General features: G+C 41.9%; 1 protein-coding gene across 1 annotated transcript in view; it reads left to right on the top strand.

Annotated features, from left to right (window-relative positions):
* Positions 1-14065, top strand: part of PIEZO2 (piezo type mechanosensitive ion channel component 2) — a 441880-nt gene that overhangs the window by 401846 nt on the left and 25969 nt on the right. The window contains exons 40-43 of the mRNA XM_040632733.1: positions 5643-5810; positions 8356-8760; positions 9067-9325; positions 12231-12413. Of these exons, the coding sequence (XP_040488667.1) occupies positions 5643-5810; positions 8356-8760; positions 9067-9325; positions 12231-12413 (1015 nt within the window). The remainder of the gene's footprint in view (positions 1-5642; positions 5811-8355; positions 8761-9066; positions 9326-12230; positions 12414-14065) is intronic.

Below are 14065 nucleotides of genomic sequence, written 5' to 3'. Positions count from 1 at the left end.
TCATGGGCACAAGACAGAGACTTGAAAGCTGGAGGCAAGTAAGAATGAGCCTTCCCGATTACCAAATGACTATTTGTGTCAAGGGCTGAATCTTGAATTCCTTTGAAAAAATGCTGCCCCGCAGAGTATTTTCTATACTAGAATCTTCTACCATCTGTTGCTATCTTTGATCTTCTCCTTTCAGAATTGTTACTTTGTGATCCTTAATAAAAATTCAAGAAGCGATTCTGTCAGCTTCCATCCTCCCTGGCCCCTGTGATCACGAGCTTTGTCTCAGTACAGGGGCCCTGCACTCTCCACGGGCCAGCAGGACGCACTGTACATGGGTTACCTCACTATCCTTCTACGACCCCACAGGATGCATGTTTTCATCCCCATTTTACAGAACACGAAGTTCAGTTACAGAGAGGTTAAGTAGAGTACCCAGAGCCAGACAGCTAGGAAGTACTGGAAAAGAGAGCCAGGATCCAAAACCACATGGTTCGGCTCAGAGCCCAGCCTCTCAACCACCCTGCTGTGCTGCCTCTCTCTCGTGGCCTCTCCCTGCACTCCAGGCCAACTTTGAGAATGACCTATCTTTCTCACTGCCTATCCCGGTAGAGCCTCCCCAGTTCTCTGCCTCAGTGTTCTAGACAGCTGCTGTGGATTGCACAGAGCTGGCTTCTGAGCTGAAGCGGAAGTCCTGTCTTTGGAGGAGGCTGACATGCCTAGGGTGATGAGCTAGACTGGATGAATCACACCTTGTATAGATCTTCATAGGTCAGGAACATTATCACGAGGACATTTGTTGCTTTCATTAAACATGTTTAAAAGCACCTACTCCACGCCAGGCCTCAAACTCGATTTTGAGATAGACACAGAAAGATACATCACCTCTAAGTAGTTGGAGTCTGGGAAGAAAGACCCACTGATAGGATTATCCATGGAAGCCGGAGTCGGGATTCCTGCCGTGGAAAGGGCTGCAGACACGCCCTGCATCCCTGTTGTCTTAGAAGCTCCTGGATGGCCTGCAGTCCCACGTCATACACTGTGCAGGGCCGCAGAGGCCTGGTGCAATATCGGTCCTCTGCAAATACTGACTATATTACAGGACAAGGTAGGGGAGGGAGCTGACACTATTTTATTGATACCAAATCCCAAATAGATAACCACAAGTTGAAATTGCAGCCTGAATGGGAAAGGTGGGTTAAAAAAAAAAAAAAAGGTTTACCTTGAAGAGCTATGTTTCACTGCTGCTAAATTGCTATATTTGAGCTTCTCCAATTGTGCCTGTTGTCTTGCTACCCAAAAATTACCTATTGATGCGGATCTATATTTATTGGTATGGAAAGATATTTCCATTGCGTTGAGTAAAAAGTCAGGGTTTAAAATAGAATGTATCCCAAAACCTCATTTTTATTTGTGAAAAAACACATGTATTCATATATTGATTTAAATGTGATTTTTGTACAGATAAAATTCTGCTTGAATATATCCCTTCCTGCGCACTTCCCCTCCCCCAAAATAATGAGTCTTTTAAAGTCCTTTAAGGGATAGTAAAAGGCACTATATTTTCCCTTTAAATTGGGAATAATCTTTGCTCATTTGTCAATTCCAAAGAAACAGATATATTTCAACTATTGTAGATTTCTGTGAGAAGAGACATCGAAGACAGAAACTCTTAAGACTTTCAAGGTCAAAACATTTATTTGTTGAGATCCTGTTCAAGATGCGTTTAATTTCTAGAATAAAATAAGCGATTATTACAACAATGGAAATGCTAATGAAAGTTTCTCATTCTTTCTCCACCCAAACATACTCACATTTCTTAATCAGTAATTTCCAAAACCATTAATAATAGCAAAGTTACAAAGTGAAAATTTAGTGTCATGTCCATTGAAGGCAAGCGCCCCCTTGTGTGTCTTCCTGAAAATGCCCCACAATCTGCATTTTTGAAAGGGGAGCTTCATTCTCTTTGGGCAGACTCCATTGAGACAAAAAATCATTTGGTTTATATTTTATTTTTATTTTTTGCAAACCATAAATAACTGTCCTATTTGAAAGCTGCCAACTTTCTTAAATTTGTTCTTCTTGCAATAATTTTCTCTATATAGATCAGTAATTTAAACAGAATTATTTTCTCTTTGATTCATTTTTATGCAAAAACTGAAAATTCATTTTTATCCACATTCTACCAAGTTACTTCATGGTAGCTCTTCCCTTAATAATAAATAAATAAATAAATAAATAAATAAATAAATAAAGACTGCCTGAGCAAGTTTGCAAAAATACACGTGTGTCAGCAGAGATGCAGGGGGAGACAAGATTTATCTGAATGAAAAAAAAAAATTGTCTGAATGTAGTGAATATTCAAGATGCTGCTTCTTTGTTACAGGGGTGAATGAAGGTCCACAGGGGATCACACAGCTTCCAAATCCACTCACTTTATAACCTATTCCATGACCAAACAACTAGTTTTCAAAAAAGGGGGAGAATGGTAAGATGAGAAAAATTGTTGAGATATACTATCTCCAAAAGAGAAAAAGTACAAATAAATACAAATTTTTCCCATAAGTTTTCAAAGTTATCACAGGCCTCCTGACCTTAAGATCAGCTTAAGCATAGCTGCTTGAGAACAAAACTCAGAATCGAACAAATCAAAGAGAGTATTAGAGAGTGGATTGAAAATAAGTGGTCCATAAAATAAATATAATTGGTTCTTGTATTAGTAACTTTTAACTGCATAACAACTGACAACATGCCCAGTTAAGAAATTAACTTAATATTATAAATCATAACCTAAGAGGGATAAAAAAGGAAGAAGAAGACTGATAAAATAAAATCAAGTAACCGCCTTTAAATCAGACCGAAGATTACAAATATAAAAATGTACCCATGCTCAAAAACCATGAGGTGGGAGTTATTTAAATCCATTGATTACTTTTTAACAGAGACTGTTAGAATATACCCCAAATTTAAAAGTGGTCAATCAATGAATTTATTAGTAGAAAACCAGTACCTTTAAAATTAGCTCCTAATGCATCTTGTACTTTTTATTTCAACCTAAAGAAACGGGAGACACAGGAAGGTTCGTTACGTCATTAATAAATGAGTTAACACGCCTGCCCTTTTCTTAATGGCTGAGCTCCACTTCTAGTTTTTTGCTTTAGGAAGCTACCAAATCTGCAGACAGTATCTGTCTACATTAAAGCCTACTGGAAGCCACCTGATGTCTAGAAAAGGAGGAGTCTTCCCAAGAAGGGATTCTGAGTGTGGAAGTTCACTCGGAGTCGCCTGTGTCATTAGACAGGGTCTATCACCGCTCCCCGTGGAGCTGCGCATGGTCGGTGTGGCCCCATCCCCTGTGCAGGGACCCAGCCTGGGTGCGGCTGTCCCACAGGCCACGCTCTTGCACTGGTGTCCCTTCACCCATCTTCACCTTTGGGCATAGAGCAGATGGGATGAAAGTCTAACAAATGACTTTATATTCACTTTGGCTTATTGCAAAAGTCACTATTTCCTTCAAATCCAGCTGTAAAATGGCATTTGTTTTAATGGTTGCTTTATGAAATCAGGTATCATCTACTTTCCCAGAAAATAAATTCTTTTAAATTGTGCAAGAAGCAGATAACATTCTAAGGAGCATTCCTAGATATGGAGGGAGTGGTCACCGCTTGAAACATGTCCCCTAAGAGGCTGCTGTGTGCCCTGGGGTGGCTCGAAGTGCAGGCTGATCAGTGAGGTGACAGCAACTGTCGCTTCGGGCTTGTCATCTGGGCCTGTTAGCAGAAAGCTCCTCCTCTTCCCTTTCACTTTTAAAATTGCCCTGGATTGGATGACAAATTGGTCACACTCCATATAACCCAACAGGGTGGGATGGTGTGGGGCGTGAGGGTCAGCTGCTGTGACAGTAAACCCAGGCATTAACAAGATGAGTCAGACTTCAGGATTAGAACAGTGGTTCCCACACAGAAAACCTGAGCAGGGACTCAGGGGAGGGTACACGGTATCTTTCTGCCTGCAAATCCCTAAAAGGCCATAGGGGTGCGCCTCTAAAAATAGGAGATTAAATACAGAGGTTCAAAGGCTCAGTTCCCCTTTCTTATAAACGAGAGAACAAGTTAAATATTATTAGATCTATAAACTTAAGGTCAAAAATTTCTACTGAAACAACTTCGTCAAATAAACAATCATATCTGTAGTTATTTTCATCATATTAAAACCTCTTCTGATTCTTAAAAAATTGAGACCTCAGAGAGGACAATTAATTTATCTAAACCCCAATGGCCAGTTAACGTCAGCATAGGGACTGGAGCCCAGGACTCCCTGTGCTTGGCCATCGTGTTTCCACTTTACCTTGTCCTCATCGCCTCATTCTGTCAAGGATTTGATGACTCTAAAGGACTCAGGGCTTTTCTTTAAAAATCAGTCTCTATGTCCCTATTAGAGACCATTTGATTGCTCACCTGTGGACCCTGGAGGTTACTTCCCGCACGGTTTCTAATCGGCTGCCAGTCGCTGCCTGGGCAACCCTGGGTGTGTGCAGGCCGGGCGCTCTGTAGGCCTAGTTCGCTCCCTGATGACAGCACTCAGCCAGGAAATCAGCCATCCTGTATCACAAAGGCCCGTACCCCTGGGTCAGCCAGGTCGTTGGTGCTCAGGGTGGAAGATTGTTATTCTAGTAGCCTCCTTCAGAGGCTATTTGAGGTGCTTGTCCCTCTTTGGGTTATGTCAGCACTGGCATGATGCCTCCGTCATAACTCTGCTTCTCCTCCTCTAGTAGCCCACACAGTCCTCAGTACCGAATCTGCCACCATTCCCTCCCTGATTGTTGCTCCGTGGGTGCAACATGAGGATTTTAGCCAATGGGTTCTCGCCCTAATAACATCTGCCAAGACCTAAAACATGACCCAGAAGAAAAACAGTCATTAGGCAAAATGAGAAGTTAACAGACAAAATGACCCTGCCGTTGCTAGACTTCCTCTGTTGTTTTCTTTGTACCATTTTCTTTTTTTTTTTTCTTGGATGTTGGTTTATATCCGGTTGCATATCAAACCAGCATCTCTTGTACACGCAAGCATCTAGTTTGGCTTAACTGAATACCACTCAGAAAACGGGGTGGACAATTCAGTTCCTGTGGTCATTTCTGAGCTTCCCTCTCTCATTGTTGGAGACTGTTAAATTTAAAACATCGACATGTTCTGGATACATTTTACAGGAGCAGATATTTCTGCTTCAGCAATTGGGTTACAAAATGCTTTCAATGAACTCAGGATTGGGAGCTCCAAATAAAACATATTTTCTTTAATTAAAACAGCATAAAGCTCAGCTACAAAGTTATAAAGTATGAATTCTGCTCTGTGCAAGGCATGTTGGGACTTGTCAATATTCCCCTTCCCTGTCCCACCTGGAGAGGGGACCATTTATGGTTTATCGCCAGCCGATACATTTTTACAAATCAAGAACCACTGTGTCTTATCGTCTAGCCAAACAGGACCCTCCTGACCCCCCTCCCCTGAGCCGCGCTGCGGTGCTCGGCGTCCGTCCTGGGGGTGTCACGTGTGGTTTGCTGCATGGCAGTGTGTGGGTCGATTGATCCGTGTGTAAACTGATGTACCATTGGTGTTTTAACCCTGTGTCTCTGTGACTGTTTGCGCTGCTAGTTGCTACACTGAAGCGACCATGCTGTTCTCAAGGCAGTCTACCCTTGATGATTTAGATGGACCAGAAACTGTTCCTAAAACAAGTGAGCGTGCTCGACCTAGGCTTCGTAAAATGTTCAGCATGGATATGTCCTCCTCATCTGCTGACAGTGGCAGTTTAGCATCAAGGTGCTTAACTCGTGCATGCTTTGTTCCAGAATTTTATCACTTGTTCCCCTTCATGTCACTGCAAATATAAGTTCTTGTGATGTGTGTTTGTTTTGTTTGGTTTTGAATTTTTATGTTAAAATTTGCATGACTCACCAAAGCATCACCGCCGCTCGTTCTGGGACCTAACTGGTCATTCCCAGGATGCTGTTCTCTGAAACTAACCGCTCTTCAGTTTTTGTCTGTTAGGAGTTTTTTAAAAATCCTTATCATAAACATTGTCCTCCATTTTGTAAGTATTTTACACTTTCCATTTTTAAAGAAATAAGCATGCTTCCTCCTTGATTAAGAGCTCAGGTAGGCAGTCATCACAGGGGAAAATGTGTTAGGAAAGATATAGGCAATAGGAAAAAAAAATTAAATCTGCCACTGGTAGTCCTTTTTAGTTGATAAGAATAATTTTGTCAAAGTTAGAATATATTTTGCCTTTGGTTTCAATAAAGAATATTACGATGAAGTAGAATCTATCAACTTTGAACATTGTAACTTGTATTACTTTGGGCTTGAGTTGTCTTATTAAATCCTACCATAAAAGCATACTCATTTAGAAATGAAATTGTTTACATACGGTCCAAAAGTTCTTTTTGGAATTGTCTTTTAGAATGGCCCACAGGGGCACAGAAACATCAGCTACGTTGTGCTTATCCTGACACCAAATATCCCAATCCAAGACAAATTTCAATGTCGACTGTGCACAGTGGTAAATCAGAGGAGTGTTAACTTATTTTTGTTGGCAGCTATATATCTTAATACAGTGCTGCAGTATGCTGGAGCCTGGCATTGATGGGAATGCCTTGGCCATTTGAGATGTCCCCTGGCAGGCATATGCTATTCTACTCCACTTGGTTGAGTCTTGAAGGTACCAGGACTTGCTGAATCCCTTCAGGGCCAGACCTGATCCAGAACCATAAAGAGCATGCTTATAACTGCTTAGAGTCCAACTGGGAGTTAGACTTGATGTGGGGTTGGCTCCACTGCTCTGAAAATTGTCTGGGGTGATCAATTTCATGACCTTCCTAGGAGGCTGTTTAATTGAGGTAAGTCCTAGAAAAAAATCCAGTTTGCCTTGACATTCCGAGAGCTTTCTATGTGATGTCCATACTGAAGGCCAAGGTGCTGGGAACATTAAACACATGAGTGGGCACAACGGCTCACACAAATGTTCTTCAGTCTCAGGATGCCACGAAGGGCTCTACCAAGGTCTATTCAATTATCCATCCATCTACCCATCCATGCATTCATCCACTCGCTTATTGACATGTCTACACTGGTGTCTATGACAAGAAAAATGGGTACAATCTGTGTATTTGAGAATCTCAGTGTTTATGGACCCTAGCTGCTCACTATATGCCATTTGAATAACAGTACAATTTCAGAGTCTAAAACAGCATGGCTCTACATCCAGCAGATTCCACAACTCCAGAACATCTTTGCCCTTCTTCCCTTTGGGGGGCTGGGGTGGACAATAAAAATAGGCATGCCATGAATTTCCCTGGCATGGCTGCTGTGTTTTCATTTCCAAAGTCTTGGGCAGGGACCTGACAGGGAAAGTGAGGAGATAAAGGACTAAAGAAGAAGAGGTACAAGAGAGACGGACAAGTTGCCAAAACAAGAAGGTGAAGATAAGTAGGGAAGCTTAGGGAGAATGAACACTCCAAGAGGAGCAGGTAGAAGAAAATAAGTTGAAGCTGTTTGGTGGAGAGAGAGCAGGAGTTAACCCTGGAGGTGGGGGCAGCAGTTCAAGGGAGAAGGGCCAAAGGTCCACAGCACTGGGGAGGAGAAAATGGTGGTGTTTCCGTGGGCAAGGCAAAGAACCCAGTGGGGGATGGCTGGGAGCTGGAGAGATGGTGAAAATTCAGTCAAATGTAATAAGCACCACTAAGAAAAAGGCAAAGGATGGAAAAAGGAGAGGAGGAACAGATATACAAGAAGTATGCCATTTTTCCCATAAAGCACGCAGTTGTTTAATGTTGTTTAATGTACCCAATGTTTTATCATTCCAACCCCCCCCATGGATAAGGGTGGACCCATGGTGTAGAATTGAGAGTAGAGTACCTCCTGGCCAACACCCACAGACCCAGGCTGGCAAGGTTTCCTGTTTCCGTAGGCACCCTCCTTTAATAGAATGGTAGGTATGCTATGCTAACTCTGTCTTGATTTGGAAATAAATGCTGGAACCCATGGCTGTGAGTCCTGACCTGATTTAGACAACCTCTGTGCATCGGTGGGTTTAGCAACTTAGGAGCCATGTCACGTGACTTGCTCAGGTTTTCAACCGCCGTGTGTGTGCACTGTCAGCTTTTGCATTTAATAGGCTGTTATATGCAGTCTCTGCAGACCAGGTGGGAGTATCCTGAAGGAATAAAACAGGTGGAATGCAGTGGAAGGGTGGGGGAAGGGGGTGTGGTATTTAGTTTTAATGTTTTTACTGGGGATTGCCGAGAAGGTGTGTTGACAGTCGGCAGGATGCTAAGACCGGGTTGTGTGCCATCCTCTCTCTGCACAGCGAGCCCACGCAGTGCACCATGCTGTACTCGCGCCAGGGGACCACGGAGACCATAGCAGAGGTGGAGGCCGAGCAGGACGACGAGGCTGCGGCCGGAGATGCCGACCAGGGCGGGGAGGCCACGGCGGACAGGGGGCCGGAGGAGGCCTCGGAGGCTTCAGAAGTCGGCCTCACCCTGGATGCCGAGCTGCCGCAGTACTCCACAGAGGACGGGGACGTGGAGGCCCCGCCGTCCTACAGCAAGGCAGTGAGCTTCGAGCGCCTGTCCTTCGGCTCGCGGGATGACTCTGCAGGCCAGAGCCACATGGCCGTGAGCCCCGACGACAGCCGCTCGGACAGGCTTGAGTCCAGCATCTTACCGCCCCTGACTCACGAGCTGACGGCCAGCGAGCTGCTGCTGAACAAGTAAGAGCCCACGGGGGCTTCTGTGCCCAGTGTGCTTAGAGGTAGAGAAACTCCCATGGAAAACCGTCCACCTAGACGGTCAAGCAGACAGTGTGCAGTGCTCCCATCGTGAACAATGGAACTAGCAAAAACTGTCCAGATTAGACCCTGGGGCCCACGTTTCTTTCTGTAATAGGCTATTAGTTGACTCTACCAGAAATCTGGGGACATGGGAAGGCAGGAGAGACAGGGGGGATCATGCAAGGTGGAAATCAGTAATTTGGAGAAATGAAGAGCCATTAATTATCATGTTGTTTACTTTAACAGGATGTTCCATGACGATGAGCTTGAAGAGTCAGAGAAATTCTACGTTGGCCAGCCCCGGTTCCTGCTGTTGTTCTATGCCATGTACAACACCCTGGTGGCCCGCTCAGAAATGGTGTGCTACTTTGTGATCATACTGAACCACATGGTCTCTGCCTCCATGATCACCCTTGTGCTGCCCATTCTGATCTTCCTCTGGGCCATGCTGTCTGTTCCCAGGCCCAGCAGACGATTCTGGATGATGGCCATTGTCTACACAGAGGTAAGCTTGGGGTGGAACCTTCCTGGAAGCCTCTTCTGGCATTCACCATAGGCGGGCCTGCCCTGTCTTCAGGACAGTTTGAATAGGACATTCAGTTAGATGGATGCTCTTAGATAGGCATGTGATTATTACTAACAACTGGTTAGTGCGCAATTGTGTATCTTTTCACGTGACACACCGCACACAAGATAGGTGCTACTATCACTCCATTTAACAGAGAGAAATAGCTTTAGTGAGACTAAATAATTGACCGAAGTTACCAGCTCACAAATGGTGGGGTAGGCTTTTGAAATCTGGTCATCTGTCCTATGATATTAACCACTGAGATAAAGTGTTTTGCAAAACTAAGTTTGGTGCCTGGTGCTGGTGGATGTCCAGTGAATGGATGCTGAATTAAACAATACCGTAAGCATTTTAAATATAGTTTGGTACAACAGACATATTTCCCATTTTTAAGCTTAAAAGCCAGTTTCCACACACCAAAACACAAAGCCATGTGAGCGCCTACCTAAAAATCTGAATGACACAAGAGTAAATTACCTTCTTTTAATCACATATGTGGAGACAGGAGACACTCTTCCCAATTGTCTAAACCTGATTTTCTATCCTTCTCTATTAAATATATAGAAGATCACAAATTCCCATGACAACAATAAAATTGGGAATAAAATGGGAAGATCGACAGACTTTGTTCCTTGGGTTACTGTAGTTCTTTGTGTTGTGGGGTCTGTGAAGAAGGCTGATTTTCTTATCTGGCTCACAAGGGAAAGTTTTCGCTAACAAGGTACTGTAATTGCTTCTTAAAGGGAAGAACACATGATGGATATGCATTGAGATTCTAGAAATTTTGTAGGTTTATAGGTAATTCAGTAAAATAAAGCAAAGTTATTTGCCAAATCATCTCAAAAGTATCAGTTTAAAGTACCATGTGTCTCATTTCCATAATAATTATTTAAATACATTTAAATGCTTATGAAAATAAAAGATGTAAAGCCAAATACGTATCTATTATTTTAAGTAGGCTGTCCATCACAATCTTGCCAAAATGATAATTTTTGAGTATTACTTCCACTACATCACTTTGTAATCTGGGACATAAATGACTTCCTATTTGGAGAATGGGTCTGTTCTTTCTAACGCCTCTGAGTGAGGGAATTTTCTAACCTAGAAGTGGAAGAAGAGCAGGTACTAAGAACTTAGAAAAGGGAACAAAAGCTAATTATATGTAGCTTTCATCATAGAATAAAATCTTCCTACTTAAGTTAAACTGGGTTCTCCATTTTCTCCATCACACCAAGGAGCAAGGAAGTGGAAAATTTAGTTGATGTTAATTCATTCTACAACTTAGACTATATGCCAAAATCCTAGAACTGTGCTAGGCATGAGAAAAGGACAATAAGGTTTTTTGTGTGTTTTTTTAAGTTGTTTTCTGTTTCTCAATGGCTCACAGACCAATGTGGCAAACATATGTTGTAAACAAAGAACTACCCTATAATATGACACAAACTTATTAGAGTATACAAGAAAGATGGATACCGTGCCTCATGCAGCCTGAGTGGAGTGGAGAGAGGCTATCGTGGCAGCTTCTCAGTGGAAGACATCTTAGACCTGAGTCTTAAAGGATGAATGTAAGGTCACCAAAGGGTGGGAAGCAAAGGGAGCTGCAAATCATTAGGAATAACCCATGCAAATAAACAAAGGCATAAGACACGCTGGCATGTGCCAGGAATGACAGGTGGTTTGCAATGGCTGGAGCGGAGACTGTGCGTGGACAGTACAGTAGCAGGATATTGGGAACGTCAACACGGTTTATGCTCAGGACCTTCTCTCCTTGGTATGGAAATATTTGAACAGAGGCATGACTCAGTCCTGCTTGTCTTTAGCAAAGTTTCACACAAACTGGAAGTGAAGGCATGGAGACCAGCTAGGAAACGGTCTTAACTGTCTAGGTGAGAGGTTGTAGGGTGTGAGCTGACCCAACAGCAATGAGGCTGAAGATGAGTGGGTAAATGAGAAGTTTTAGTAAGTGACTAAAACAGCGTGGGGTGTAAATGAGAAGGGGAAAGGCAAGGATGATCTTCAGGTTTCTGCTCTGGCATCAGCGATGAGACCGTGTTGCTCAGCACGGTAAGGAACACAGGGCTGTTCTTTGCAAAAGCTTGACTGTAAGAAGGAGAGAGACAGGAGAAGAGGTAAAATGAGAGACTAGGTCAAAAGAGGACTATTAAAAATATTTTTATTGATGAACTACATATATTGCAGTTAACCTCCGGTGACACAAAATTTAGAAGGATGCTTAAATGAGACACATCAATTTTCTCATGTGTCTTTGTCACAGACCACCTCTCTACAACATTTATATCCTGAACTAGTCACCACAACCAGCAATTTTTTATTTTATTTACTTTTATTTCTTTTGGAGGAGAGCTTCCAGGGAGCTTAAAATGGTGAAAAGAAAGAGATCAGAGGAAAGTAAAAAACAGGCATCAAAACTGCCTGAGATACAATACATAAAATATAAACTTCTTTTTGTTCAAAATTTTCCTCATTACCATATTTTAATAGCTGAATAATTATATAAATATCTCATTAAATCAGTATAAATTAGCCAACTCCTCACAAATAGAGAAAATTATTTTAGTAGGTATTGTGAGTAACCAGACTGGCCCTCATGTATCTGAAATCAGAGGCGCTAGTGAGAGTAAAATATTACTCTTGGTCTAAAGTCCATGTGAGAATGACAGTGTTATTTCATGTAATTGTGTTCATTCTTATCATCAAAACTATGAAATTATCTTTTAATTTTTTACATCACTGTTTTTCATATATAACCATTCTTAAAAGGAGTATACATATATATATATATATATATTTTTTTTTTTTAATTTCCATTGTCCTTGTGTAGGTGGCAATTGTGGTCAAGTATTTCTTCCAATTTGGGTTCTTCCCCTGGAACAAGAATGTGGAATTGAACAAAGATAAACCTTACCATCCACCTAATATCATAGGAGTGGAAAAGAAAGAAGGTTATGTCCTTTATGATCTCATTCAACTCCTGGCTCTTTTCTTCCACCGGTCAATTTTGAAGGTATGGCACATTAACACCTGACCAGCACATGTTGATAATTGCAGCCACCTGCGATATACATGGAGAACCTGAATGTTAGGACTGGTTGTGAGGCCAGGGGGCCAACCAGTGCATCTACTTACATGCTCTTTTTCTTTTTTTTAACAGTTGTGTTCATTTACTGGACATTTTCTCTAACGCTATGTGCTCAGTAATGGAACTTGTTATAAATTTGGGAGAAAATTCCCCCATATTTCTACTTCTGTTACGAACATATCACACTTCATCCATATTTGTGGGAATTGCTTGGACGGTGTGCAATATCTTCATGCCTAGTACACTAAATTCTGCTCCTTGTTTAAGCCAGACCACCAGAGATCTACAGTTTAGGGTGGATCACACTGCCTCTCGCCTCATTTCCAACTTCTGCCTACCTTCTTTCAGTAGACTTGCTTTTGTGGGATACTTCTTGTCATGAAACAATTAGCTTTAGTGAGAGTAAATGGTCGAGCGAAGCCCAGGGCTGTGCTTCTTGTAAGCTTATTGTTGGAGAAGCTATACATTACACTACTCTGGGAAGACCTACCTACAGGATGGCCTGTCTCAGGTTCAGCAACTCCTGTCATCCCCCTGAAAAACCATGTGGGTTTTTCTCGTACACTGTGAACTATAAGCTAAGCTTGCAAATACACCTTTCAACTCTAAAAATTAGAAATTGCTACATAATATATATTTTATGTATCAATGTGCCAGTTGTCTCTACCTTATTTCCCTCTCTCCTTTTATAAAATATTTTAAATTCATTTTATCAAGTAGTATCTTTATTAGTTCCTTTTTAGAACAAGCTGACATAAGTTAATACACACACACACACACACACACACGCATATACAGACCATATGTATCAGTGTGGTCAACTTCTGTCCTACTCGGTGTACTATTTCAAACCCGGCTTCCTCTGCATATAACTCAGTCAGGATCTTCACTCTGTCTTCATCACCTTGCAAAATGTGCAAGTCCCTAGCCCTCCATTGAGGGGGGGGGGCCTTACCTGCATCACAGGTGTGTGATGGATTTGCAAAGGTATATTATCTAAGGAAGCCAGTTAGCCAAAATTGAATTTGCCTAAATTTTCCAGTTCTTCTGATAAATTACCTGAATTCATACAATTTACTAATTCTTATTATGAATATATTAATAAATATATTAACATCATTTTTAGTTCTAGAAATTGAAGTTTAAATTTATGCATTTAAGATATGGTGGTATTATGTTGTATGTCAGTTACACCTCAATTTTTTAAAAGATTTTATTTATTTGTTAGAGACAAAGAGAGCACAAGCAGGGGGAGGGACAGAGGGAGAAGCACTCTTGCAACTTGTTATATCCTTTTGCGCATCATTTAAAAAATTTGTGGAGGTGCCTGGGTGGCTCAGTTGGTTAAGCGTCCAACTCTTGATTTCAGCTCAGGTCATGATCTCAGGGTGCTGGGATTGAGCCCTGCGTCTGGCTCTGCCTGGGGTGTGGAACATGCTTAAGATTCTCTCTCTCCCTCTGCCCCTCCCCTGCTGCTTATGCTCTCACTCTCTCTATTTTTTTAATTAAAATTTTTTAAAAATCAACTAAAAATTGTATAAAGTTTTAGGCATTTTTGCTGCCTTTTCATTAATATG

This window comes from Ursus maritimus, unplaced genomic scaffold, assembly GCF_017311325.1.
Source record: "Ursus maritimus isolate PB19 unplaced genomic scaffold, ASM1731132v1 scaffold_18, whole genome shotgun sequence".
Lineage (NCBI taxonomy): Eukaryota > Metazoa > Chordata > Mammalia > Carnivora > Ursidae > Ursus > Ursus maritimus.
The sequence above is the reverse complement of the archived record's forward strand: the minus strand, read 5'-3'. Positions and strand labels throughout refer to the sequence as shown.